The sequence below is a fragment of the Sturnus vulgaris genome, chromosome 11, assembly GCF_052056855.1.
Source record: "Sturnus vulgaris isolate bStuVul1 chromosome 11, bStuVul1.hap1, whole genome shotgun sequence".
Lineage (NCBI taxonomy): Eukaryota > Metazoa > Chordata > Aves > Passeriformes > Sturnidae > Sturnus > Sturnus vulgaris.
In genome coordinates, this window is record NC_142253.1 from 18,551,236 (window position 1) to 18,578,878 (window position 27,643).

Genomic DNA, 27,643 nt, shown 5'->3' on the forward strand with positions numbered 1-27,643 from the left:
TTCTCCACAGCCAAGTAATTTTTTTGGACATATTTCTATGGTAATGAATGTTAATCTAGAGAAAATGAATCCGTTTGGGTATTGCTTTGCCACTCAGAACTGCTGCAATAGCTTTCTGTGATGACACTCATTTGTTTGGCTTTATTCTTGTTGAAGAAAGGATCTGGAACTTTGTGGCTTGGGAAATAATCAGGCAATGTGGTACAAGACAACATTTTGTTTGAATTTCTCGAGTGGGTTGTAAGATGATCTGGAAATCAGAGTCTTCTGATGCTGCACTGGAATCATACCATGTTATTTTGTTTTGGGTTTTCAACACCTCATCAACAGCTGGCCTCATCTGCATTTGTTGATGCAGAATTTGACAATTACAGTCGAAAATATTTTTTTCTGTGTGTGTTTCTGTTGCTTTTTCTCCTTCCCTTTTTGTTCTCTGAACGGGAACCTGGAGCTGTCCCCCCTCTCCAGTGCAAACCAGCTGGGGGGGGACGTGGGGAGAGGGAAAAAGCCCCAAATCTCTGGGAACTGAGGGTCAGCTGTGCTGCCAGAGGTGCTCCTTTCATCCTCTCTGATCATTTGTGCCCAGGCTTTAGGCAACACAAGGTAAATAAACAAAGATGCCGTTCTTTTGTGTAAAAATGGAGCTGCTTTAATGAAACACTTTTTGAAACAGAAACATTCATCCCAGACTGATTACAAAAAACGCTTTGAGGCTTTTGAACTCATTGCTGGTTGAGTCATATCTACAGCCTTTCCCTCAGTAATTAGTTCCCTTTATTTCACTGCATTCTCACCTCTTCTGTTCTCTCTGTAGCAAAAACAACAAGGCTTTTTCAACCTTTTAATTGCTGAACAATTTAATTCAAACTTAACTGGAACGTTGAGGAAACACCAGCAATATTCCAGGTGGTGATTTTTTCCCCTGTTCACCTATACACACTCCCTTCTCTTTTCCCTACTCTTATCAAAAGTCATGATTAATTCAAATTAAAGACAAATGTTGTTCCAGGCTGTATTTCTGCTCTGCCCTCTCATGTGACACAAACACAGTTTCAAGAAGTAAAAAGAAAACCTTGTAAGAAGAATCTGCTGTTGATAGGGAATCAATGCCACTACAGTAAAAATCCTGATATTAAAATAACATGTTCAGAATGCCACTTGTCATAGCCAAGCCTTTTGAGAATCTTCCTCAGGGAAAATGAAATCTCATTCTGTTTTTGTAAAGCTTTTCTTGCCACATTTATTGATATGGGGGGGCGGAATCTTTGTACCATCCATTGTGGAAAATTTGGGCAGATTTCTGCTCAGCCAGAAATTAAAGTAGCCAGACTTTAATTGTGAAGCACCTCACGTGGGATATTTTATAGCAGGACAAATGGAAAATGTTTTTAAATCTAATTGTGGCATGCAATTTGTATTACAGTCTGTCCATAAATATCAGAGAAAGCATTTCTTGGTGCAAGGTGCACAGAGAAGGCACTCGGGGCTGGGTGAGTGAGTTTGAGGTCTAATTACTGTAAAACTGAAATAGGAACAGAGCTCTGGTGACTTAAAAGCAGAGAACATCTGTTTGCTGCAGAGTGCTCTCCAAAAGGCACCATCCCACCAAAATGGATTTGGAGACAAATGCTCCAGGGCTGGTATTGAATATTAACCACTGAATATTAACCACTGAATATTAACCACTGAATATTTATTAACCTTTGTGCTTATTAAGCTCTGTGGGATTCTCTAGGAATTGGTTTGATCTGACACGAAGAAACAAGGCCTGGCTTTGAATCGTTCTGAAAATTAATAATATAAATGCACAGCACTGTCAGTAAATAGCTCTGCCAATACTGTCACTGCAACATCAATTCTTTTGGAAGAAATGTAGCTTTCTATACTTTTTGTTTCATTTATGTAAGTCTATGGTCCAAATTGTTAGTGTTAGGATATTTTTGGTTTATCTTGGGTAAAGCAGAAAACAAGCTGGGCTTTACATTTGGCAGCACATAGATATGGTTTTAATGTAGGGTTGTAAATTAAAAGAGCCAGACTGAGTTGTAGTAAATCAAAAGTGAAACATTGGCTTTTCTATATTATGGGACACGTTTTCCTCAAAGGAATAATGACATGTTTTCCTGTTGGCCTTGCACCGTTTGCATTTCACTGGAAATGTACAAACTCGGTCACAGGAAAAGTAAATCTTTTTCTCAGGAGAGCATATCCAAACCTGTCCTTGAGATAGTAAAACCTGTCAGAAAAGGCAGCTACTGGAGATTCCCACCCTGCCTGAGGGCTCTCCCCCTTTTTGGGGGGCACAAATAGGCTGAACTTTGGTATTTACACTTCCCAAAGTTTCAGCACTGTGAATTGAATTACTTTTATAAACTTGAATACATGTGTGAGGGATTAGTTGCTAAGTCCAGTCATCAGTTCAGGAAAGTGAAGACACTAAAAATGTGACAGACACAATGTGTTGTGACCCTTCTCTAGTTCCAGTTCACGAGTAGCCAAATTCCCTGACACAATTTGGTGGGTGTTCATGAATTAAAAACAATTAAATCCTATTAAATGGGGCCCAATACCTGAGAGCTTCCTGGAATCACTGCAGTGTAAGTTATGCAATATTTTCACATGTATTTTCACATGGGTTTCTAAAGTCTTACCAGTGCTGGGGCACAAACACCTGGCCTTGTGTTCAGGGAGGTGCTCAGGGCTGCAGCTGCCCTGAGGATGGACATGGTGTTTGTAGCTCTGAGCAGCTTTAGCCTCTCATCATTTGGGCTTGGAATTTGGTCCATGGAATGCAGAAATCCATGGATCAGTGCTTGAACTGATGGATTAAAAATCTGGCTTTTCCTTCAGCAAGGTGTGGTTAGTCCATGGGAATGCTGACTTGGGAAGGGGGTTTTGATTATCAAGGCTGTTTCTTCATTTAATTATCCATGGAAGTTACAGCTCTGTGGCTAAAGGAAGCTGTGACATAAGGAACGTACAAAATGTGGAGCACAGATTGTTTTAATCACAGAAGTGTTCAACTTGTTTCAACAGATGAGGAAATATTTGTGATTCTTTTTTTTTTTTTTAATAGCACATTGTTATAATACTTTACATATACACTGTACAATAATTCTTTCGTATCCAAGAGACTTTCATACAGAAAAAAAAAAAAAAAAATAGTTCTATAAAACATTCCATAGTTCCTCGGGAAGATTTGGAATAAAACACGGGGAGCTCTTAATCTGCAGGTTATCAAACGGGGCGAGGGGGGCAAAACTCGGGCAACTCTTTTGTTCTCGTACATTCATATTGGCAGGACGGGAGCCGGTTCTGCCCTGGGGGACACGGCCAGCCCTCTGTGCAGGTGGCACAGGTGTCTCCAGGAGGGGTGCCCCTCGTCCCGCCGCCCTGCCAGCCCCTCAGAGCCTTTGGGGACAGCTGGCCTTGGCTTCTGAGCCAGAGCTCCGCGCAGGCCGGGCTGGGGGAGCCTCCCGGGGCTGTGCTTGGAGGAGGAGGAGGAGGAGGAGGAGGAGGGAGATCCTCAGGGTTCGGTGATGTCGATGAATTCCTTCTCGGGGGGCGGCCCCCCGCGGTACCAGCTGCAGGTGCCGTCGCTGCGGCGGATGCAGGCGTAGTGCCGGGCCTGGTGCCCGTAGAGCCGCCTCTCCACCAGCCAGTCCGTCCACAGGCACTCGTTGGGGGCCGTGATGGAGCAGGGCACCGAGTAGCACGTGGTGATCTGGGGAGAGAGCTCCTTCAGAGCCTGCAGCGCCTTTCCCAGCGCTGCTTCCCAAAGGGACGCGCCAACAGCGCCACGAAACGCCGGTCCGCCCTGCACCCACCTTGCAGCTTCCATTCAACAGGGGTTCATTCTCAAAAATACGAGTAAATAGTGCTTATTTACATTTATCTGCTCTGCACCCACCTTGCAGCTTCCATTCAACCAGGGTTTATTCTCAAAAATATGAGTAAATGGTGTTTATTTACATTTATCTGCTCTGCACCCACCTTGCAGCTTCCATTCAACAGGGGTTCATTCTCAAACATACGAGTAAATGGTGCTTATTTACAATTATCTGCTCTGCACCCACCTTGCAGCTTCCATTGAACGGGGGTTCATTCTCAAACATACGAGTAAATGGTGTTTATTTACATTTGTCTGCTCTGCACCCACCTTGCAGCTTCCATTGAACGGGGGTTCATTCTCAAACATACGAGTAAATGGTGCTTATTTACAATTATCTGCTCTGCACCCACCTTGCAGCTTCCATCCAACCAGGGTTTATTCTCAAAAATACGAGTAAATAGTGCTTATTTACATTTATCTGCTCTGCACCCACCTTGCAGCTTCCTTCTGAGTCTATTCTCAAAAATACTGGGGTTTATTCTCAAAAATACAAGTAAATGGTATTTATTTACATTTGTCTGCTCTGCACCCACCTTGCAGCTTCCTTCTGAGTCTATTCTCAAAAATACTGGGGTTTATTCTCAAAAATGCGAGTAAATGGTATTTATTTACAATTATCTGCTCTGCACTCACCTTGCAGCTTCCTTCTCAGTGGGGTTTATGCTCAAAAATACAAGTAAATGGTATTTGTTTACATATGTCTGCTCTACACTCAATTTGCAGATTCCTTTTGAGTCTATTCTCACCAATGCTGGGGTTTATTCTTAAAAATGCAAGTAAATGATGTGCAGGATTACAGACATTGCTCTGCTCTGCACTCACCTTGCAGCTTCCTTTGCACCAGGGTTTATTCTTAAAAATGTGAATAAAAGGTGCTTATTTACATTTATCTGCTCTGCATTCACCTTACAGCTTCATTTTGAGTGGGGTTTATTCCCAAAAATACAAGTAAATGATGCTTATTTACATTTATCTGCCCTGCACTCAACTTGCAGCTTCCTTTGAACCAGGGTTTATTCTCAAAAATCTGAATAAATAACGTTTATTTAAACTTATCTGTCTGCACTCACCTTGCAGCTTCCTTTTGACTGGAGTTTATTCTCAAAAATGTGAATAAATGGTGCTTATTTACATTTACCTGCTCTGCACTCAATATGCAGCTTCCTTTTGAGTTTATTCTCAAAAATACTGGGGTTTATTCTCAAAAATACAAATAAATGGTGTGCAGGATGACAGACATTGCTCTGCTCTGCACTCATCTTGCAGCTTCATTTTGAGCAGGGTTTATTGTCAAAAATGTGAATAAACGGTGCTTATTTAAATTCACCTGCTCTGCACTCACCTTGCAGCTTCATTTTGAGTGGGGTTTACTCTCAAAAATACAGGTAAATGATGTTTATTTGCATTTTTCAGCTCTGCACTCACCTTGCAGCCACAGCCCATCTGGTACCTCTGGTTGAGGCTTTTCTTCTGAGACAAGGATAAATCATCCCACGGCTCAATGTAATTGCACAAGTGGATCAGCACTTTGCCATCACTTAAAATTTGGCCTGCAGCATGGAAAACACAAAAAATCAAAGCAACAAAAGTGTTTTCTAAGTATTAGAAGTGTAAGAGTACCTTGAGTTTTTAACTAATTGCACCAGATTAGTCATGCTTTAAAATTTTTAGAATTAATTTGATCATAACAGAGGGAACATTCTCCTAATTGCATGCTGTGTGATGTAAAAAATTGAAGAAGGATATTTTTCTGAAGATATTTATAATCTGCCAGCAAGGGGTGGATGCAAATGCAGCTAAACTGGATTTTAGGACTGTCTAGAAAAATCTGTAGTTACTTGGAGCCCCAGACCTGCAGACACACAGGCACGTGTTTTCTCATTATGCACTTTTGCATTCCTGGGAAAATCAGTACTGTTGGTTTTAATCAAATAATAATGGCAAATACTGAATCAAAATTCCTTCTGTTTACTGATTATATCATTATTGACCTTCACTTGTTTTGAATTGCTCCAAGAGTGCTGGAGGAAGGGTGGAAAACATGTAAGATCACACTAAAACTACAGCTGAACACGATTTTTACACCCCACTGTGTTTCTATTTAATACATAAACACATTCCTTTTTAGCACATTTTAGCCAATTCACTCTAAGCAGCTACATCTGCATTTCCAGGAAGATGAATTTTGCTCCATTTTACCTGTTAGAAGATACTGTTTTTTGTTGTTGGCTTCTAGTTTCACTCCACAGAGTGATGAATCAAAAGGGGTGTAGACATACTGGACATCCTTGAGCTTTTCAAATCCTTTAAACATCTGAAAATGATCAGAAACAGAGAGTCAGTAGTGGAAAACAAGCATGAACAAACAGTTGCAAACAAGAGCTGGAAGAGATACAGGGTGAGACTCTTTAAATAAAGCTCCAAAGTCTGAATTAATGTGAGAAAACACCAAAAACTTCTCTACACTTAATGAAATACATCCAAGAGTTTTAGGAGGAAATTAAGTAGGTCTTAATTTTTTAAATTACAGCTTTTAAAATGTGCTTTTTCGGTGTATTTAATGGATTGTTAAAACTTCCTCTTCAATTTATATTCTACTGGCATCATCCATTCAAGGAGCAATGCAGAGGCAGCATTCACCTCGACCAAAATGCAAATATTTCTCAGTGTATTCCTATGGGGAATTTTCTCACATCACTGTAGTTGTTGGGATCTCCTGGGACACCGAGCACTGAGCATTCCCTGAGCATTGTTTTCATATTTGGTCACTAAAGCAGAGTGGTTTTCCATATCCAAAATTCTCACCAGTGGGACCTTCTCAAATAACTGTTGGAAAATGTGATCCAGCCCTGAGGATTTACACCCTGCACGCCCCAAAATGGAGAGATTTGGGGTCACAGCACTTCCCAGGCTGGCTGCCCTTTAACCAGCAGAGTCAACCCCCAAAAGAAATCTAAAATGAGCCATCAGAGGATGAGAACAGGCTGAGCTGTGTCCAAGCACAGCGAGGAGGGAGCAGAAGGTGCTGCTGAGTGCCTGTCATCACCTCGTGTGCCACCACCAGCACGGTGACATCATGCCACGTGTTGACAGCTGGGGACAATGGCAGGGGCTCACAGCTCTCCCCACTGCAGCTGCTGTCCCTGGAAAATGTGTTTGTGTTCTTCAAGCCCTCCCAGGAGATTTAAATAGCACAGGCCACTAGAAAATGCTCTGAAATATGTTGGTTTTTCTGAAGCCTTATTTATGGAGAGGGGATAAAAGCCAACGTTGTTGTCACCGCGCGGCCGATCCAAAAAATATTAGCTGGGATTTGAAATGCTTGGGAGGAAAAAACAAACAGGCCCAGCCAAACACAAAACAAACTGGCACCCTGAAAGCAGCAGTGGGAATGACAGAAAATCTCCAAAATGATGAGGAGAGCATGGCTGGTACAGGGCCACCAGAGAGCTCTGCGAGTGTCCTTTGCCTCAAGCTCTGTCCATGTGCAGAAACCTTCAGGGCGTTGTAAGGAACAGCTTTTCCAAGGATATTTCAGCTTTTCCAAGGATATTTCAGCTTTTCCAAGGATATTTCAGCTTTTCCATGGATATTTCAGCTTTTCCACAGATATCTCAACCTTTGATCTCACCTTTGGAGGCTTTGTGCAAACAACACACCTTGAGTTAGCCATAAAACCCCTAAATGCCCATAGCAATGCATGATGGAGATTCAGGGAATGCTTAAATGAGTTTAGTGTTTGTTTTCTTGCAGGTTTTTCTGGTTGCTTGGTTGGGTTTTTTGTGAAATTACTGTCTGACTTATCTCTGGTTTTGACCTATATAACTGTTGCAGTCATTTCTAAAGATTATAATCTTGTGTTTAACACAGTAAATCATATTTAATCTTCTCAATCATATTCTCCCCTCTCCTCAAAGCGTGGATATCTCTCTGTGGAGGGATAAGTTGGCTGGATTTGGTTCTGCACTGATGCATGCTCCATGTTCAGCTGAGCTCCTGGTGGGACTTTGTTGAAATAGGAAAACAGGGAAATTTGGGGGATAGAGAGATGTGAACCTGCTACTGAAGCCTGTATGGACACTGCCCCTGTTCTCCTGAGGGGTGAACCAGCACCAGCACGTGGCTTTGCTCTAAGATTTTAGAATGAGTGTGACGACCAAGTCAGTTACAAAAATATTATAAAGCAATATTCAATTGCATATAAATCACATATTAGCTTGTCTCTTTAATATAATGCCATAAATATTGCAAGAAAAGAGCAGCAATTGAAAACATTTATGGCTTCTTGACATGTCAACCCATCCCTACAATATGAATAGCTCCACTGTTTGGTTTTTTTGTATATCTGAAAGTGAGTATCAAAATGATATCTAATATTTCTGTCTAGAATAGCAACGTTTTAATGCTAAGCCTAATGCACTGGATTTAAAATGAGAGAAACAGAATTTAAGCCATCACATTAATGGAACAGCTCAACAACCCTGAGAGCAATAGAGCAGAGAAACAGCAGCGTTGTGCTGAATTTACAGTCAAATATAACCCCCAAGGGCTCTGTGATCCCTTTCCAAAAGGGGAGACTTGATGAGCAAAATGTGAATATCTGAGTGGTCTAAAAGCCCTCCCCAAAACCCACACCGAGGTGATAATTTTTGTGAGTTTTTAGTGATAGTTTTGATGCATTTTATAGCTGAAAAGAGATGATTGGAGAGTCTGTGACTCCTGTCTGTGTTGTATAAAGCAAATTCTTGTCCTGTCCCCCACGCTGGGCATGCTCCTGCCCTGGATTGCCCAGAGCCCCGTGCTCAGGGCACTGCACATCCCAGGGACCCTGCAGCTTGTGGGACTGCAGGGCACCAGGGAAAAGCAGCAGCTGCACTGGAGAGAAGATGGGAAAGGAGAGCAGAGCATATTCTCACTGTTCACACACACTGTGGAGTTCAGTTCTTTAAAAGTGAGACACGGTGTGATCAAACCAATGCTCTGTCCTCAGCTGCTCAGCAAACCCAGCCATTGTTCAGCATGTTCTGTTTTCACCTGAGTTATGCTCTTTGGATGTCACAGGACGCCCCTCTCTGTCACTCCTGTGGGGTTTTTCAGGCACGCTTGCCTTGCTGGGTTTATTTTGGTACCGTGCTGGGTGCACAGGTGACCCCACAGAGGGTGGGTAAGTCACAGAGCTCCTGTTTTCCACCCCAAACCCTTCCCTTCCCCAAATCCCTCCCTCCCTGGAGCAGGGAGCTGGGTCCTGGGGCAAGGTTTGGTCCCGGACTCTGTCTGGTCAGAAGGAAGGATTTGAGGGTGGGGATTATCACAGCCCTTCTGTTGTTAGTCTGAGCCTGTGTGAGATGATGTAGAGCATCCTTTATTTAAAACCACATCTCTGCTTCACCCAGGCCTGGCTGACTTGCCCTCTGAACCTGAGTGGAATTAAGTAAACACCTCTTCCTGCTGCCTGAGTTGGGAACAGAACTTCACAGGTGAAAAGTTAGGAAGAAATTCCAAAGCAGCTTCAGGACACAGATATATTTCAGAGATTTCACTGTGCTAAAGAATGGGATTATAGGCTGAAAAAATCACTCAGATTAGACTTCTCATTCTTGTTTGTGCTGAGGCATAAGATGATTCCCATTTCTATCAAGTTCCTGAAGTGCTGCAGAGTGACAGCAGAACATTAAAGTGCCAGTGGGAGGAAAGGGAATTCTCTGTACAGAAACATTTGAATATATCCTTAATATTTAAGAAGAGGGAAGTGGCAGATGGTGACGAGCTCTGGGGTTTGTTTTAGCAAGGTAGAGACTGGCTTGTTGAATTTGCTATAAAACCTTAGCAGAAGCCATGTGTGACAATCATCCTTGTGAATACTTTGAGATATTCTTGTTTACCAAAGATTCTTCCTACTTAAACTCCTGTGAGGGGATTGGATCAGTGGATACAACTTGAATGACTGAATTATTTTTGAAAGCTTGTAGCCATGCATAATGATCTTCTGAATTGTTCACAGTAAATCCAAAAGTGCAAAAATGATAAAATAATATCCAGTGAAAAATGAGAGCTGAAACTACCTTGAAAAGCAAGCAAGCAACCAACCCACCTCACTGTGCACACTCACACACTTGAATTTAGAGAGATTACCTACTGCTTGTGTATTCCAGAAAAAGGTAAATCGTGATCATTTTAACATCTGTGAGAGCTTGATGTGACTTCAATGGGCTCAAGACATATCTGCTTAAATTTATATAAATTTATATATTAATGAATAGATATTAATGATATATCAATGATATATAATGAATATGATATAGTATAATGATATGTATATAATGATATATATAAATTTTATATATGTATATATAATGATTTATATATGGATATATATTAATGAATTATCTCCTTATTGGAGCTGAACAAAGAGTGGGAAAATGCTGTGAGGTTCTGAATGTGTGTCTTTGGGTTTTTGCTTCCCCAGCAGCATTCATACAAATGGATTTCTGTTGGTGTGAATATGAGGGAAGGACTCCTGGCCCTGCAAATATCCCTGTTCTCAATGAACAAAGGGTTTGCTCTCCCAGCTGGAAGTGCTGCCCTCTCTTTGGAAAGTTTGGATCATGCAGAGCTGCCACACACATCAGAGCACAGGTGATGAGGAATCCTCCAAAACCAGATGTGCTGACACCACTCACAGAATGAAGCACATTTTTCAAAATTATAAATAGCAAAATTTTTCGTCAAAATATCGTTTCTTAGCAAAAACCTCCCGAATGTCAGGACAGCTTTCTTTCCTTTCCTATCCTTTTTTTATTTCCCCATTTTTAATCCCTCGTGTGATTTATTCTGTGTAGGTCATCTGGGTTTAACTGTAGGGGCAGCTGAAGCCTTTTCCAGCTTTCCCAGCATTTTGAGCTAAATTATTTTGGGCTGAAATATGCAGAGGTTATCAGCATTGAACTTCAAAAAAGCTGAGTGATTCCATGTACCTTTATTTGTTTGATTTCATACCGGATCATTTTGTGGGTATCAAGGGGATCATCACTGGCAGGAACCACCTTTTCACTGGATATTTTTGCTCGGATCACTGGAAGAGACACACAGAGAGAGAGATTTAAATGCAAATGAGCAGATGCCCAGTTTTATAAGCAAAAATGAAAATTGTACTGATAGATTTTAGCATTGTTTTGACACTTCATCTACAAGTAAATTTTAAGAACATCAGCTGAGCTCCTGAACACAAAAGTAAGTGGGCTGTCTGTGTGTAAATCTGAATTCCCAAGAATCTGGAAACCTGATTGATGTTACCACTCAGTTTTGACAAAAAATGTTCATCAAAATCTCTGGAAGACTCGAATCCCATAAAATTTGACAAAATACCCATCATTATAATCAGTGAGCAGCAGAAAGGGACACTTCTGTTGATGACAGAATCGTTGATCAAATAAATAGACTTGAAGTAAGCCCTGAAAGCCTGTGCCTGGCAAGATGAAAGCATTGATTTCATGCATGAAATTAGAAGAATAATCTTATAGTCACTTTTCTGATGTTTCAAAGGACAGGACATTAGTTGTGTTCACCTGTAGAAATCAATTACTTCCTGTTTGGATGTACTTAATTTATTTCCTGTTCTTTAATCAAGGAGAGTAGGAGATTTTATGAGAGAAGAAATGGATTCTTTTTCCTCTCACTTTGTTTGAGGCATCTCTCTTCTGTGTGATGTTTAAAATACACCAGGACTCTTTGGCACAGTGGATATAAGAATATGGTGCATGGCCAAAATTCCTTTGTGGATTTTACCCCCCAAAATTGGTGAGAGCCCCATTTTTGCTCCATTCTGGATGGGCACTGCTGCAGCTCCTGGGTTAGAACAGTCTGGGCTTGTGGAGAGACACTGGCAAAGCCAGAGCAGAGGAGAGGTTTGTGACATCAAAATCATGTGTTCCCCCCAAAAAAATCCCATTTTTTTACTAGATTGACCTCATTTTAATCATATTTAATATCATAGCTAAAGAAAAGGAATAGGAAACCCAGCCAGGTAGAGTCAGTCCCACCCAAGCCTGGGCAATTCCCATTTCCTCACTAATTAGCCAAGCAAACTGGATGGAATAATCAACATGTTGCAGATGCCTGCAGCTCCCAAGCTCCAGCAGGATCCTCCCTCCCTCCTCCTGAGCCATTAAATCCTTCTTGAGGAGCATTTTAGACTTCTTGGGAGGAAAGAGTTCTTGTATGTACGAGCAGCAAATTCCTCATTTCCCGTGGAAAGTGGCAGCATCTCTTTAATCATCTGCAGATGTGAGCAATGCCACAAATTAACTGAGTGTCTGCAGTGCTCTCATCTCCTTCCAGGGGAAAAGTGGTGTGGACTGTGTGTGCTCTACCCTGCTGGCAGGGACAAATTAGGATGGTGTTGTTTTGTTTTGAGATGCTCTCCTTTGCATCATTACTCCCTAAAAAAAAAAAAAAAAAGGATTTCTCATTAAAGAGTCTGTTCAATTCTGAAGGAAAGTGTTGAGAAAACAACATTATTTTCTCAGTACCATAACATGGTTTATATGCAGGGAATCTTCTCCTGCCTACTCAGTGTGGGATAATTAAAACTACTTTCCCCCCGTGTTTAATGTTGAGACATTGTGCATTTCCATATTTTTATGAAATTCTACTTGTTAGCACACGAGAGGAAGGTTACAGATAATCCCTGATAGCTCCAGGGGTCTCCATGGAGTTGTGCAAGGCTGAAAGTGTAACGTCCTGGGGGTTGTCATGAACAGAACTTTTAGTGGGTGTGCAGATGAAAATGTATTTTATTGTTTGTGTCTTTCATTCTTCTGCTTGTTTAAGAGAAAGCTTCCAGATGGCAAAGGAGGACAAACTAAGATTTTTTTTTTTTTAACAGTAAGGAAGTTTAGCTGTCTAAACTTTTAGCTATTTGGGTTTTACCCTTCCATTCTCCTGAAACCAGATTCAAACACACAGAGCTCTTTTGGCGCCTTTTAATTCTTCTTGGGTTTCTTTTCATTTCTATTTTCTGTGCATTAATATTTTTTTGCCATCAGTGTCGTCTAGCTGTCTCCTCAAACCTCTGATTCATGTGGTTGCTCCTGTTTTTAACCACAAGCACTTCCTGCTGGAGCATTCCTGGGCATCTCCCTCTCCTCACTCGTGGTTCAGGGGGCTCAGGATTGCTCCGACTCTGCACTTCTTTTCAGGACATGGTTTCAGCTATTCCCCGGCTGGCTTGGCCTCTGTGTGTGAGAGAACAGCCTCTGGTTGTTCAGTAATAATGTCATTTTAGCTGTTATTGCTTCCTTATGAGGAATTTGCATCTATGGAATACATAGGCACAGATTTCCTATTCCAGTGCCAGTAATTCCGAATGCCTCGGATTCGTTCTGCACTGAGAATACAGACTTTCATATTTCACTAGGGGGATGTAGCTTTTCTGTGGACTCAACTTTGATAAAATGTCATTTTTTATCCTCACTTCGCAGCTGGAGGTTGTCTCAGGTGGCTGAACTGAAAGGAAATGAATTTGAGGTATAGGAGGACAATGCTCAGCCCTTGGGCACTCAGGATTAAAAGCATGCTTAGAATATATTTACTCCTTCTTTCCTGGATAATAATGAACCTCTCCAACCATTTGTAAATCGCTAGAAGATCATTTTAACTGGGCAAAACACAGAACATACTTAGTATGTCTTTTGATATATTTGTGTTTATACAGTCAGGAGAAAAGTGTCAGGGTTTGTACAATACAAAAGTGTTTGTAGGCAATAAGGGCAGAAAGTGAGGCATGAGCAGCATCTTTCCCAAACCTGGGTGATTTCCTTCTAATTTCTTTTTCTTCTAATTAGCTACACTAATTAACACCTGTAAATAGCTGTACCACCACCTTGTGTGATAGAGATGTTTGTGATCTTGAGGAACCACTTTTATTGCAGGTACATTTCCTCACTCTGAGGAAATTCCCTGCCATGAGATTGATTTTACTCCACCACAGTGACAAAAACAATGGAATCTGAAGGGAGAGAAGACACAAAGAACTGAGGGCCATTCCAAGGCCCAGATATGGATGGAATCTGAATAAACCAAATCTTTGCACTTTGCCCACTGAAATTCATATATTCCCTAAAAGTAGTGGCCTTTTAAGACTCTGAGTTATTTCTAAGGCAATAACTGAGAGAAAAATGTAGAGTGAAAAATTACTCTCATTGCTACAAGTTGGTATTATTAAATACTATTAAATAATTCTGTACTGCAGTATTTAATATTTTATAGAATATCACTGTACTTAAGTGGTGAAATTATCCTCAAGCTACTTTTCACAGCCCAAGTGTTTGAAGACAGGCAACTTTATTCAGCTGAAATAATCAATTTTACTACTCCTTCAAAAAGGAAAGCCAGCTGGAGTTTACTTCCCAGATAAACTTTATAATCCTAAGAAGCAGGAGGTAAAGGAGAAGATAAAAAACTGATGAACAAATGAGGTCTTTTCCTCCACTATCCATTAAATACCAGCAACTGCATAGTGAAAAATAATTCTCTAGGAAGATATTTAAGATACTGCTGGGCATAAGAACAAGAAATTATATAAATCCTTATGTGCATTCTTGTTTTAAGTAAATAGATAAATAGTTAAATAGATGCAGGTATATTGAGGAAGAATCTGTTTCAGATGTGCCTCCAGCTCACTTCAGGTTTTTCCCAGGCTACACCCTAGCTCTGTGAATGGAAATGTGACCTCCAGCTCCTCTTAGCAGTCTTCCCCTCAAGAAATCAGGAAATTTTAGTTCCTATCTCACAAGTTTATAATCACAACCAGCTTTGCTACAAAAACCTTGAAATGAGACTTCAAAAACTATGTTGGCAAGAAAAGGTGTAAGATACTACAAAGTTATATCAGGACTCATGAAGCTCTTTTTTTTTTCTCTTTATTTTAAAGCCTCAAAGTAGCCCTTTCATTTAATTACCTAAAGTATAAAGAGTAATATTTGAACACTTCTTTCCACCTGTCTCTTTCATGTCTGACACTTCAGTCAAGCTGTTCTTAGATGTTCTTCCTCTTGGAGGGACAAGGAATAAAAGGCACAAGGAGAGGCACCTAAATGAAAGTGTGTGGCTGTTCCATGGTTGGACTGAGGATGGCATCCTAAATAAAGATAAAAAGCCTCCAAAAAGTGTTTTTCTGAAATATCACATCAGTCAGAGTGTGCAGTATGAAATGTAGCAGAGCTATGGACACAGAATATGGATGTGCATCACTTTGAAGGTCCTTATATTCAAATTAACTTATCTTTATAAAAGTCTTTCAAAAGTCTTTTCCACCAAAATGAAAGCACTTTCCTCACAATATGCAGCTGTTTCTGCTCACTCTTCTGCTGGAAGATTAACTCAAACTTCTATCATCTATCTATTACCTATCAATTATCTATCTGTCTGAACTTTTCCCTTCTTTGGGGTGCAGGAGCTTAAAACTTGCTCCATAAATGTCTCAAATTCCTAGAAGACCCCACCAAGAATTTTGGTAAAAGGAAAACCTCTCAGTGACAACTGCTGGAGCCCCAACCACAGAGACCTTGAGTTTATCCAAACTCAGTTCAAAAACTCTTCTTGTCCAAAAGTGATGGTTTTTGGGGACTGAGGAAGAAGAAGGCTTTTATTTCCTCACAAGTGTATATGTAGACTTTTTTTTTTTTTACCTCAGAAGATGTTATTGGGAGATGATTTTGCCTCACTGCAACACTTTTGTGAGATCCAATACTGTTTTACATATCCAAAGGAATCCCAATAATTCCTGTTCCATTTTCCCTTTCCTGCACTGGCCCAGTTCTGATCCCAGGCTACTCAGACATGGTTGGAATGTGACACTGGCTCTGTGTCTTGGGTCTGTGCACTGGAAGAATTTATCAAAAGAACATGCAGAAGAGTCCACACGAGGGGTTTGGAGCTGTAAAGGTCAAGTTTTTGGGTCTAGTGATTAAGAAAAATAAAGTAGGATTTAGAAGAGTAGAGTAATAGAATAGAATTTCGAATATTAGACTAATATTAGGATAAAGCAGGAAAGAGCTGAAGTGGCTCTGGGCTCTGCAGGCCAGGTGACAATGGCTGTCCCTGTCCCTGGGTGACAGGCTGGGGTCACTGCCAGGTGTGTTGTGTTTCCTTTATTCTGCTTTCTCAGCTGGCTGCAGCAAAATAGAAATCCATTCTCAGTTCACCTGGGGCAATTCTTACAATTTTACACCACCTGATAGAGATGTACCTGTCTATTTTTAAGAACTCCTCATTGAAGTAACCGTATCACTTTCTATGTTTCCTATTTTATATATCCTAATTTTTTTTGCAGTCACGTAACAGAAGCTTCCAGAACTGCTGCATTAACTAATCAATGGTGTAATGCTGATGATTTTCATTTGAATATTGGGATAGAATGCTTAGAAATATCCCAGTGCAGTGCTGGTGGTGCCACAGGTTTGTTCCAGTCAGAACAAAACTTAGCCAAGAGTTTTCCATTAAGAAATTTTCTCAACCAAAGGACTGGAGATTTCCTTCAGGAGCTTGCTGTGGGATTAGGAAAGAAGGGGTTTTATTAACACCCTGTCACCACAAGTGCTAAAATTTGTATTCTGGAAGAGAGGACTGGGGGCAAGTGTGATAATGAGATTTTCAGCAGTGCCCGTTTTCAGTTTGGGCAGTGAATGAATTCAGAGGGTGCAGAGATGAAGCTGGAAATCCCAGCAGGGATGGAATTCATGGGGAGAGCAATGTCTGTGAGCAGCCTGGCCAGCAAACACCACTGCAGCTCAGATTTGCCTCCACTCGAAGTCAGGCATGTGGAGCTGGCCAAGGCTTTAAATGTGAGCAACCAGAAAGCAAAATAACCTGAAATTTGTGAACAAAACTGCATCTACTGCTGTCACCTCAAGTTATGGTAAAATAATGCAAGGAATCCAAGAAAATCTCTGGAGAGAGGGTGTGACCACATTATTTCATTGACCCTCTTTGTGTCTGGAGGGCACAGAGCTGAACCCAAAATGTTATAGTCCATTCTTGGTATCTTGGAGGAGAATAAAGGCAAGAAATTCTGTCAGAGCTGCCAAGGAACCCAAGAACAGTGTGGAGCACTTTGGTTTCAGGAGTACACAGATATAACAAAAAAATATTCTTTAGAGAGGGAGCTGGACATCTGAGACACTCGACTTTTCTTGCAGAGAGGGAGCAGAGTCAGCAGGCAAGGAGAATGAATAATCAACCTCGAAAAAGAAGAGGAATCTGCACAGAATTTGTCACAACACATCAAAATTATTGAACCCCCTTAAAGCAACACTGCACAGAGTGGAAAAGGTAGAATAGGTACCTTGGATAGAATTCTAAATTAAGCATGGTCTATTGGCTGCTGATTTATATTGCTCACAAAACCTCTAAACTGTACAAGTGTTGTAAAATCTTCCTCCATAATTACAGCAACTGTCCCATCTGTCCAGCATTGCCACTCTCCCTTTCCCTGCTTTTTTTTAATTTTTTTTTTCAAATTTTTTTTTTAACTTTTAACTTTTTTAAAGATTCTGGATTGTTCTGACTGTGGTGTCAGATATTTACTTGCCATGCTTGCTGATGGTAAAGCTTTGATTCTCACCAACGAAGAGAGCAAATTAACTTGCTGAAATATTCATGTATACAGAAAATATTGTAATTTCTCAGAATACCTATGAGAAGAAGAAAGAAGCTTTGGTAATACAGATTGTAACTTTGAGTGAAGCTCACAGGTATCACCAATGCTACCAAAAAGAGGCCAAAGTTATTGACTGATTGACATAAAATAATGTTTGAAAAGAATTAATTTAATACCCAACATGTACACTGATATTTTTAAAGCAGATTATTTTGGAGTTAATTCTGGGGAGAATTAAGGTTTTGTTTTCTTAGTGTTTCAGTATTTGATTTGCACGTGCTGGCTCCCAGCAGGAGGGGCAGTGCTGCCGCGGGAGTCGTTTGAAATCTCTGGGAATGTCTGTGTGTGTTCCACACGTCCCTGGGAGCAGGGACCATTTCTGCCACGAGCAACCATCCCTGCCAGTGTCCCCTGGGTGATTTTATGGCTCAGTAAATTGCCTTTAACCTAAACCATTTAAGACCTTACCAAAGCAAATCCCTGAACAGCAAATATTCTGGGTTTATCTGCTCATGCTGAAGGATTTGCCAACTACACTCTCATGAAAATGCCAATTTTTTTGTCCTTTTCCCATTTATAATTGCCTTCATTTTTCTCTAGTCTGAGTCCAAAAAAGAGGATCTGCTGGTGCAGTAACTCAGTGTCACATATTCTGAGGTGATCTGTATTGCATGGAAAAGGAAAACTCTGTGTTTGCAAAAGCTCTCCTGCTTTTTACTGCTTCAGTATTTGCTTTGCAACTTGGTGCCATGTGAATCCTTATCTTTATTTATAATAAGTAGCCTGAGCTGAACTCAGGGAACTCTCACTTTTGCAAATCCATTCCTATTTAATTGGATCTTTCAGAATCTGGTTGTTATGAATTTACTGGGACATTTCCAGTCAGTTCCAGATCACCTCTGCCATGGGTGTCCAAGTGTTTTACCTCCAATTGGCTTTGCTGGAGTTTTTTTAAGCAAAACTTGCTGGTCACCATCACCACCTCTGGAAATACTTCCAAATATCCATTTTTTAAATTCTTGTACAGAAGATTCCCAGTGTTGGGGCAGGGGTAGGCTGGACGTGGAGTTTGAAGCCTGATGTGTGTCAGAATGGTTCAGGCAGTGTTTTTGGCAGTGGTCCCAACTTCTCACAGGAGTGCTGCCAAATTATTGATGGTACTGCCAGGTTGGGATGAGATGGATACAACATGCTGCCCTGAGAACAAAACCTGGGAAAGTTCTCCAGTGGCTGCTGTCACAGCCATAGGGTGCAGGTGTCCCACACAGTCTTTGGGGCTTTCAGCATCCTGGAGACTTCAACCCTTCTTTTGCAGTGCTGATTTCAGGATTATTGCACAGCTTTGAAGGTTTCACACTTCAGCAGAGAGAGAGATGTTTATTTCAGGATCTGCTGAGGTGCTACTTCATCCTGATTCTTTCAGGAGTGGAAACCCTACATTTTTATTTCTCTTTTGATAACAAGTCAGTGTTGAATGCTATTTGAATGATCTTTAAACAGCTAGAAAAAACCAAATGTTTTTAGCAATGGCTCATCTATCAATTAATCTTTCAACAGGACAGAGCAGCAAACAGAAGCTTCATTATCAAACTGTAACTCGACTCAGATGTTTGGGGCTGTGGGATGAGTTCAGTTCTAGATGCAAACAGAATGAGCAAAGCTGGCCCAAAACTGAGTGAAAGTGAAAAAATCTCCTCTGGGTTTGCAGGATGGATTTGTTTTCTGTCACTCTACACTGCCACTCTTGCTCCACAACTCCCAGACCCAAAGTCGAGGAATCTTTAGTTCAAAAGATGCTTCTGCCAGTTGGGATATAAAAGCAGTTTTATTTTTCCTGCTTTGTATTTTTGTTTCCTGACATTCCATCAATAAATGCTTATAGCCAGCTGTAAAATAACTAAATCATCAGCACAGTAATCAGTTGAAGCACAGTTCCTAAAATCATGAGAAAGAAAAATTGTGGGGCTTTCTGAACTATTTGAACAAAAGTGTTTTGGATCTGTAAGCACAGAGCTTGTTGAAGAATTTACCTGTAACTGTAGCAGGATTTTCCCTTTATTCTATGGAAAGCAATGTATGGAAGAGCATTTCTTAGTCTTGGTGGTGATTCCAGTTGCATGAGAAGGGAAGAGTGGGGAGATAACAATCCTGGCTGTAACTGAGAAACCAAAACCTTATGGTGAAGTTCGGGACTTGGACTAAAACGCCACAGAAATTTTTGAAGGCTGAAAGCCCCACAAATTCTTTCAAAGTAAATAAAATAGATAATATAAATAATAAATATATAATAGATAAAATAGATACCAAGGATTTTTTTAAATTGCCTTGTGATAAGGAGATTAATTTGCACTGCACAGTTTCTCAGTGTAAATGCTTGGCAGACTTTGGTAACTCTGTAGGGTTTTATTAACACAGACCTGTTCTAGTGTGCATCCAAACTGCATTTCCAGTTCAGCCTTTCAGGCTGTGGAAGAACATTATTTAAGCTCATTAGGACTCTCAGGTAGGTCAGGATTTTGTGCATCCCTGTGTTTTTGGCTCAGGATGCAAAAATTCCTCGTGTTGAAGGCAGGAGTTGATTTGGTTTGGCTTCCTTGTTAAACTAGAAGATTATGTGGTTTGCTTTTTTTTTTAATTAGAAGAATACATTCAATTTATGAGAGTGAGGTTTTAGAATCTCATTTTTATAAACTCTCAAATAGAAGAGACGAGCGTATTTTTAACAGAAGTATGGGATTCTTTTAACTTAAATATCACCTAAAAACTACCCTGATTTCCTAATGTTGTTCAAGGTCAGCTTTATTTTCACAGCTGCTCCTCGTGTTACCAGAAACATTTCTCTCTGCTTCACAAGCCTCAGATACCACATCATTTGACTGGTGATCAACATCTGCCTAATTTCAGCTGGAGAATAACACTGTCTTTATGCTGCCAAGGCTGTGCAAGAACATCCATGATGTTATTGTGGATTTCCACTCACAGGAAGGAACCCCACATTGCTGAGATAGATTTTAATGAGAAAGGTTGGGATTAAAGTTGGCACATTAATAGGATTAAGAGTTTGGCAGCCTTTCATGGTCTCTGGTTTATATTCTTTAATCTTTGTCTCCAAGCTTGAGTTTTGTTTCTCCCCTCGGTGTGTGTCGAATGTTGTTTTTGAAATGATGGGGTTTAGTTTCCCAGAATTACAGCAAATTATTTTAAATAAAAGTAACTCCGTTTGTTAGTTTTCTTCTCCTGAATTTAGAGCACACTCAGCAACAACTTAGTGTGACTGAGTTATTCTAAGTCAGGCAACCAGCACAATTCATCTGAAATTTCATTTTACTACCCAATAGCCAGCTCTGGGGTTTGGGTTTTTTGTTTTTTTTCACTAAAGCTAAATTATGACACAGCTTTCAGCTATGTTCTAATTGACAGGAATGCTGTGCTCAGTGGGTTTAGCTCCTTAAAATCCCATCCTGTTGTTCAGTTTTGTGATGCCACCTCCTTTTACAGCCACAGCTTTGAAGAGTTGGGAACACTGCCATGAAAATCCAGAGCAGAGGGAAGGAGGATGCCTGGGCTCTCCCAGCCTGAGCCCCATTTTCCTGCTGAAATGGCAGAGCTCTGAAGAGCACTCATCCACAGAATAGTGGGAATCATTTCCTAGGGTTGCATGAGATTGGCAGTGTGAGTCAAGTCTTGGATCCAGCACTGAGAGTGAGTTAGGAACTCATTTCCATGGAGTTTTAAAGTTCTCAAAGTGTTTGCTCCTATCCTAAACCCTCAAGCAGATGTAGGGTTATTTGTAGGTCTTATCCAGGTCTTTTTCTTCCTATTCCCAAGTCCAGGCTCGATCCTAGGAAACTGTTTCACTGATATTTTAGTGAAATTTGTTTTCACTATTTAGCTGCAAAAGGAAGGGCTCAGTGCCACTCCCACAGCAGCATTCCAGGAATTCATTGAAGGGGAATATTGAGGTTTTTCACTGGATATTCATGTACAAATACACAGAATTGTAATCAGGGACTGACACCACAGCATTCCTGCAGCCAGAGCAGCCAGGTTTTTCAGGACTTTTTAAAAAGCATTTAGAAGTTTCAGGCTGTGATACCAAGCAATTTATGTGTACTGCAATTATTCCTGACTTGCCATCCATGGGCATTTTTACCAGTGATGAGTCTTTGCAGGGTGCCAGATATTTTTTTTCTCTCTAAATGCATCAGCAGCTCCTTCAAACTAAGCTAAACTTCTTAGAATTCATGTTGTCCAGTTGTTAAAAAAATTTATTTGAAAGTGCCATTAATATGTATAAAACTATGCATAAGAGGTAGTAAGAAAAATTAATTTATATTTGTTTTGTACTTAGAGAAATAAAGAAACCTGGTCCTCTTTTCCCTAACTGAGTTTGACAGGGCCCTGTACAGCCAAAACAGATGAAAAAAGGTGAATTTCTCAATAATTTGTGTTGATGAACCTAACATTTGTCACAAAAAAATGTGGATATAGGAAAGAATGATTGTGAATTATTCCTACCTGTCAGCACAGGTTTCCTGAGTACTGGTGGGACACACAGGACTGGAATTCTTTTTTCCTCAGCCCCTTGCTGAGGAAAAGGCTGAGATTTGCCTCATTTTCAGCCCCTCTCCATAAAGCTACCAGCATTAATTTTGAACTTAATATGATTTTATCTTGTTTTAAGAGGATTCTTTGCTTCTGGAGATGTAAGTGGCAGCACTCCCCTCCAGTGACACCACTGCTGCCTCCCCACAAAGATCCTTGCAAGAGCCACACTCAGGTGGTTTTTTTTGCCTGTTCTTTGGGACAGAACTGGAGCAGCACGAGCCCAGGACAGCCTTTCTGCCATCCAATTCCCAATTCCCAATTCCTGGAGCAGAATTTCAGCTCCCACCCCTGTGTGTGAGCCCTGAGGAATGGCAGCTGCACCTTCCTTGCTGGTGGGTGACAGTGGCTCTGGAAATGTGCATTATTGGCACTGCTTTGCACTCGGGGGAAGGAGGTGGTGCAGAGCACTGGGATCAGCCTCTGCTTGGCAGGCCAGGAAGAGAAATGAGTTTCCCATGCTATGGAGAAGCCCAAAAAGCTGTAGGAATCTCAGGGTTCCATGAGCCCGGGTCAGGGGGGGGTCTGGAAGCATCACCCATGACTCAGGATCCTTCCAGGAGCTGTCTTAGCCAAGATTCTTAATAGGATTCCCAAAAACCTTCACAGAAAGCCAAGGCTTGTCACCCCACTGTCCTTTGGGTGGTTGTCACTGCTGGCATGGACACTGTGCCCCCAAGGGCACAAAGGGCACCACTGCTAAATTTGGTGTCAAGGCTCCCCTGGGGGGGCTCAGCAGCCTGGACCTGCCCAGTCCCACTGCTCACTGCCACTGAGTACAACACAGTAAAAATAAATAGAATTAAAGCATTTCATTTCACTGGTCACTTTTCCTCTCCTCCCTTGGAAGAAACACTGTCCCCATCTCCAATGCATTCCCCAAAGCTGATTTTTCCCACCAGGCAAAAATTACTTTCCACCTGATAATGTACAAATGAATCCATTCCAGCATAAAAGTGGATATTACATGGCAGAGAGGCAAAATCGTGGGACACTGAGCCATGGAAGTTTTCATTTGAAACTCAGTAATAAAGAAATAGCATGTTGTGATTATCTCCCAGAAGAGCTGACTCTGAAAACTTAACTCTGGCGTATTTAAAGAAAATTTTTACTGTTACGTTTAAATGTGATTAAAATTTAATATATTATCTGGCACATCTTTACAATGCTTGATCTCGGTGATCTTGAGAGATTTTAATGGGCTGAAAATGCTGCCAAGCTCCAGCTGTAAAGTTTCCATCCTATTTTGAAATGTGCCACTCTTCTCCAAAGCTGCAGAACTGTTTTCTGAAGCTGTATTATATATATATATATATGTGTATTCAAGACCTGTTAGTCATTGCTGTTCAGTAAAAATATAATTTTCGATATATTTTAAAGAAAAAACAATAATAAGACAGTTTAAATCAGAAAGAATGTAACCAACTTTGAAGGGAACTGGTCTTACACAGCTAAGAAATGTGAAGTATTTACATATTTCTCCTACTGTCCAGAAAAATAGCCCAAGGGGGGAAACCAGCATGAATTTAAAGTGTCAGACTTCAGAAGGAATCAGTGCTGTCCATACCCCATTTCTGTCTCCAGAACTGAGGCCAGGATGACAAATTCAGTGGCAAAAGGGAAATCTGTTACCTTGGCACTATCTGGTAAACTCAATTGCATCCATGTTTCTCTCCAAAAAAAAAGGCAATTATCCAAAGAGTTTTCATGCATTGGCTTGGCACTCCAGGGCCTCACTACTGAATTTGTTCTCCAGCACCTCCTCCTCACATTTGGGAGGAAATCCCGGGCATTGTGGTCAGCACTGATAATTACACGGACATTGTGTTTAATGAAACCTCTCCACTGGCAGGGAAAGCCCTCTGGGAAAGCAGAGGGGTTTGCTGGGGGCTGAAGGAGTTCAGCACATTTTAGGAGGGCCTCAGCACCATCTAGAAGAGCACAAGAAGGATAGGTCTCTGGTTTTGTAGGAAAGGTGTGTATCTCATGGTGCCAGGCACTTCTAGAAATGAGGAGTTCCCTCTCTCTGGAGTGAAAATTAAAACTGCTGAGAAGCTCCTGAAAACTTCTCCAATCTGTACAAAATCCCATCCTCTGCAGGCTGTGTGGGAAGATGGACAAAGCCAGGGTCAGCTAAAGGGCAGGACTGGCACAGCCCTCCCGATTTACCCTGGCACACCCCACGGTTCTTCCCAACCCTAAATGCCTACAGACCTCTCCTCCCAAATCATCCCTGATCTCAGGCAGGACCAGGAGTTCTCCCTGACTCCAGCTCTGTCAGAAATCCCCTGATCACTCTCAGGTTCTGTGCTGCAGGTTCTGGGGGATTTAGAGCCACAAAAACCTCCTGGCAGTGAAGGACAAAGAGTCACAGCACCAATCACCTTAATGGAAGGCAAAGCTAAAGAGCTTGTCCAGACTTCATTAATTTCTGCGCTTGTTTTTCCTTGGATCTCTCAAAAATGCTGCTGCTGAGTGGCTTCACACATTCAATTAGAGCTTTAGGTAACATCAATTCAATCCCTCCACCTCCATCAAAATCATTAAAAATATTGCCTTTACACAGTGGCTGAAGGACGTGGGATGGTTGGCAGCTCCATGAGCAAGTTTGAGACTTTATCTCTGGTTTTACTGTGGAGTTTGGGGTCAGGACATCTTGATTTTAATAAGATGTGCTGGGAAATCCTGCGAGGAAATCCTTGGCTGTGTTTGTGGCTACATGGGACGAACTTAATGAATTTAATAATTAAATTATGGAACAGGCCCAGCACATGGCTGGGAGCCAGGTGGCCCTGAGATGCTGGAGGCCACAGGTGTGTCCCCAAGGCACAGGTGTGTCCCCGAGGCAGCTGTGGAGGCACAGCCCCAATTCCCAGGGGATGAGCAGTGCCTGGCCAGGGCTCCAGCCCGGGGTGCCCCTTCCTGCCGGGCACAGCTCCTCTCCCGGGCACAAAGGCTGCTGGCAGCAGCCTGGGGGAGCTGCTCTGCCAAGCTGCTGCTCCCTGGAGCTTCCTCTCACACAGGACAGCTCCACTCCAGCTCCTCCCGAGGGGTTTCGCTCCGTTTGTGCAAAATGCTGTGGCCAAAGCACATCCAGTAATTCAGCCACGAATGCTCAGAGCAGCTTTTGTGTGTGTGTGTGTGCCCATGCAAGGGTACACGCAAAAATACGTGTGCACTTATTGATAGGAAGGATTCCCTTCATCTCCCATTTTATACGACACAGAAATGGTATTTTCAAAGCAGAAATAGTGAACAAAGAGATCCTTGACATAAACATTCCTCAGCCAAAAGAGGAAGTTTACTTAGATAGGAATATTTATAGGAGTGAGAGCTTGAGCATCAAGTCCAAACATTGTAACATAAAGCTATATCCAGTATTTAAATAAAAAGTAGCATGATATAGTTCCTATTTGTAAAACACATCTAAGAAATGAGTAAATATTAATCTATATCATCAGAATGGCTTCCCTATGAATGAAAATATTCATTGAGGTGGCCCATAATGTACATTTTGAGTTTCCTCTATACAGCAAAATTGTTAATTTTGGAAAATTTTTACATTAAGTCTGTTGAAAAGCCGTCACTTTCTCATGCACAGTTAAATGCACATCTATTTAGTTGTAGCACAACTTTTATTTCCTTTCACCCCTCAAACACCCCCAAGCGTGTAATGCCTGGTGGAAGCACCTCCATGAAAGGGATTGCTGAACACGGGCAGATTAAAAACCAATTTAAGTGATGGCCACAAACAGAGCTCAGAGTTTGTCATGGCCACAAAGATTTTCTGTCAGGGCATAAAAGCAATGAATCAGTATGCAGAAGGTATTGCCTGCCCCATAGAGATGCTAATTCTGTGGCACTTTGGAAACTCATGTTCTACATTTACTCTTCACACCCCATGGAAGCTAACCAGCCTCAGCCTGAGCTAATGGAATCAAAAGGCTGCAAAATGTCACATTTTCTCAAAATGTCACATTTTCTCATCCCCCTGCAGCCTAAGTTTGGGGTCTTTAGGCTCTTTCTGCGAGTTGTTTGACAAGCACGGTGCTGCCTGGCTGTCATGAGGCACAATTGTCCCAACACTGCAGAGTTACGTTCATACTGAGCTGCTGTAGCCACTTTATCTGCAGAAAAGAAAGGGCCTAGCAGATCCCTGCTCCAGAAAATGACAGAAACCCCCAAGAAAAAATTAAAGAAAGTATGGAATAGCAGAACAAAGCTCAAAAGTTTCTGCAACTTGGCACTGGGGACTTAGATTTTGTGACCATTTGGTTGTGTTTTATTTGTTTGTTTTCCCTGAAGTGCTATAAAAACCCCTATATGAGCAGTTTACACATGGCAGGCATGTTTAGATAGAATATTTTATATATAGCAGATGGAATATTTTATATATAGCAGATACTCCTGTATAGAGCAGTAGATATCTGAAAGCTCAAATGTTCTTCTAATTTAGGATCTAATATACAAATACATAAAATAGATTTCTATATTTGTATACTTTAATAATAGATAGTTAATGGTTAATAAAATAGATTAAATAGATAATATGAAAAACAGAATATATAGAATATAAAAGATATGAATATAGAAAATATAAAGTAATAATATATAGAAATGTATAGAAATATAATGTAGAATGTAGAATAAACATATATATTTCCATATAAAATATATAATATATAGCATATTTTCTATGTATAATATAGAAAATAGAAAAAATATACAAAATATAAAAAATTCAGAAAATATAGAAAATACAGAAAATATAGAAGAAGAGGTAAAAAAGAAATAAAAAGCCACTCTCCAACCCAGCACCCCCAGCAGTTTATACCCACGAAGCGTCCTGGCAGGGCGCGGGAAGCAGAGCAACCCCTGGCTCGCATTTCCCCGCTCCAGGAGCAGCGCGGAAGAGTTTCCCTGCCCCCTCTTTGCCCCATTCCCGGCTCGCGTTCCCGCGGAGCGGCACTCACCGAGCGCAGCATCGCACAGCAGCTGCTGCGGGTGCGCGGGCGCGCAGCTACAGCCGGACACGGCGGCGGGCAGCGCCGCCAGCGCCAGCGCCAGCACCAGCGCTGCCCCTCGGCCCCCGCGGCTCCCGGGGCTCCCGGGGCTCCCGGGGCTCCCGCTGCCCGCTCGGCTCATGCTCCGCACGGGGGAAAGGCTCTTGGCGAGCTGCAGCCCGCTGCGATGTCCCGGCCGCGCTGGGATGCTCGGGGACGCTCGGCTGGGGGATGGATGCTCGGCTCGCCCCGGGGATGGATGCTCGGCTCGCCCCGGGGATGGATGCTCGGCTCGCCCCGGGGATGGATGCTGCCGGTGCTCCCTGGCTCCAAACCGCCCTGACTGCCACGGGACCCTCGTATTTATGGCCCCGGAGCCAAGCCCCGGCTCCGCCTTCCCGCAGTTCAAAGCTCAGTTATTGGTGACATCGTCCCAAAGAAGCTCGGCCGGCGGCGCGGGAGTGGAAATGTTAATGGGCCAAAAGC

The 27,643-nt window shown here is 41.7% G+C and overlaps 2 protein-coding genes across 2 annotated transcripts in view; one reads left to right on the forward strand and one right to left on the reverse strand.

Annotated features, from left to right (window-relative positions):
- Window positions 1-27,643, forward strand: part of SYN2 (synapsin II) — a 153,402-nt gene that overhangs the window by 77,527 nt on the left and 48,232 nt on the right. The gene's annotated exons all lie outside the window — the stretch shown is intronic.
- Window positions 627-27,487, reverse strand: TIMP4 (TIMP metallopeptidase inhibitor 4). The gene is made up of 5 exons (XM_014869770.2): window positions 27,128-27,487; window positions 10,867-10,964; window positions 6,092-6,206; window positions 5,318-5,442; window positions 627-3,724 (listed from the first exon to the last, which is right to left on the reverse strand). Exons 1-5 carry the CDS (start codon window positions 27,297-27,299, stop codon window positions 3,527-3,529), a joined length of 708 nt encoding a protein of 235 aa, XP_014725256.2. The 5' UTR covers window positions 27,300-27,487; the 3' UTR covers window positions 627-3,526.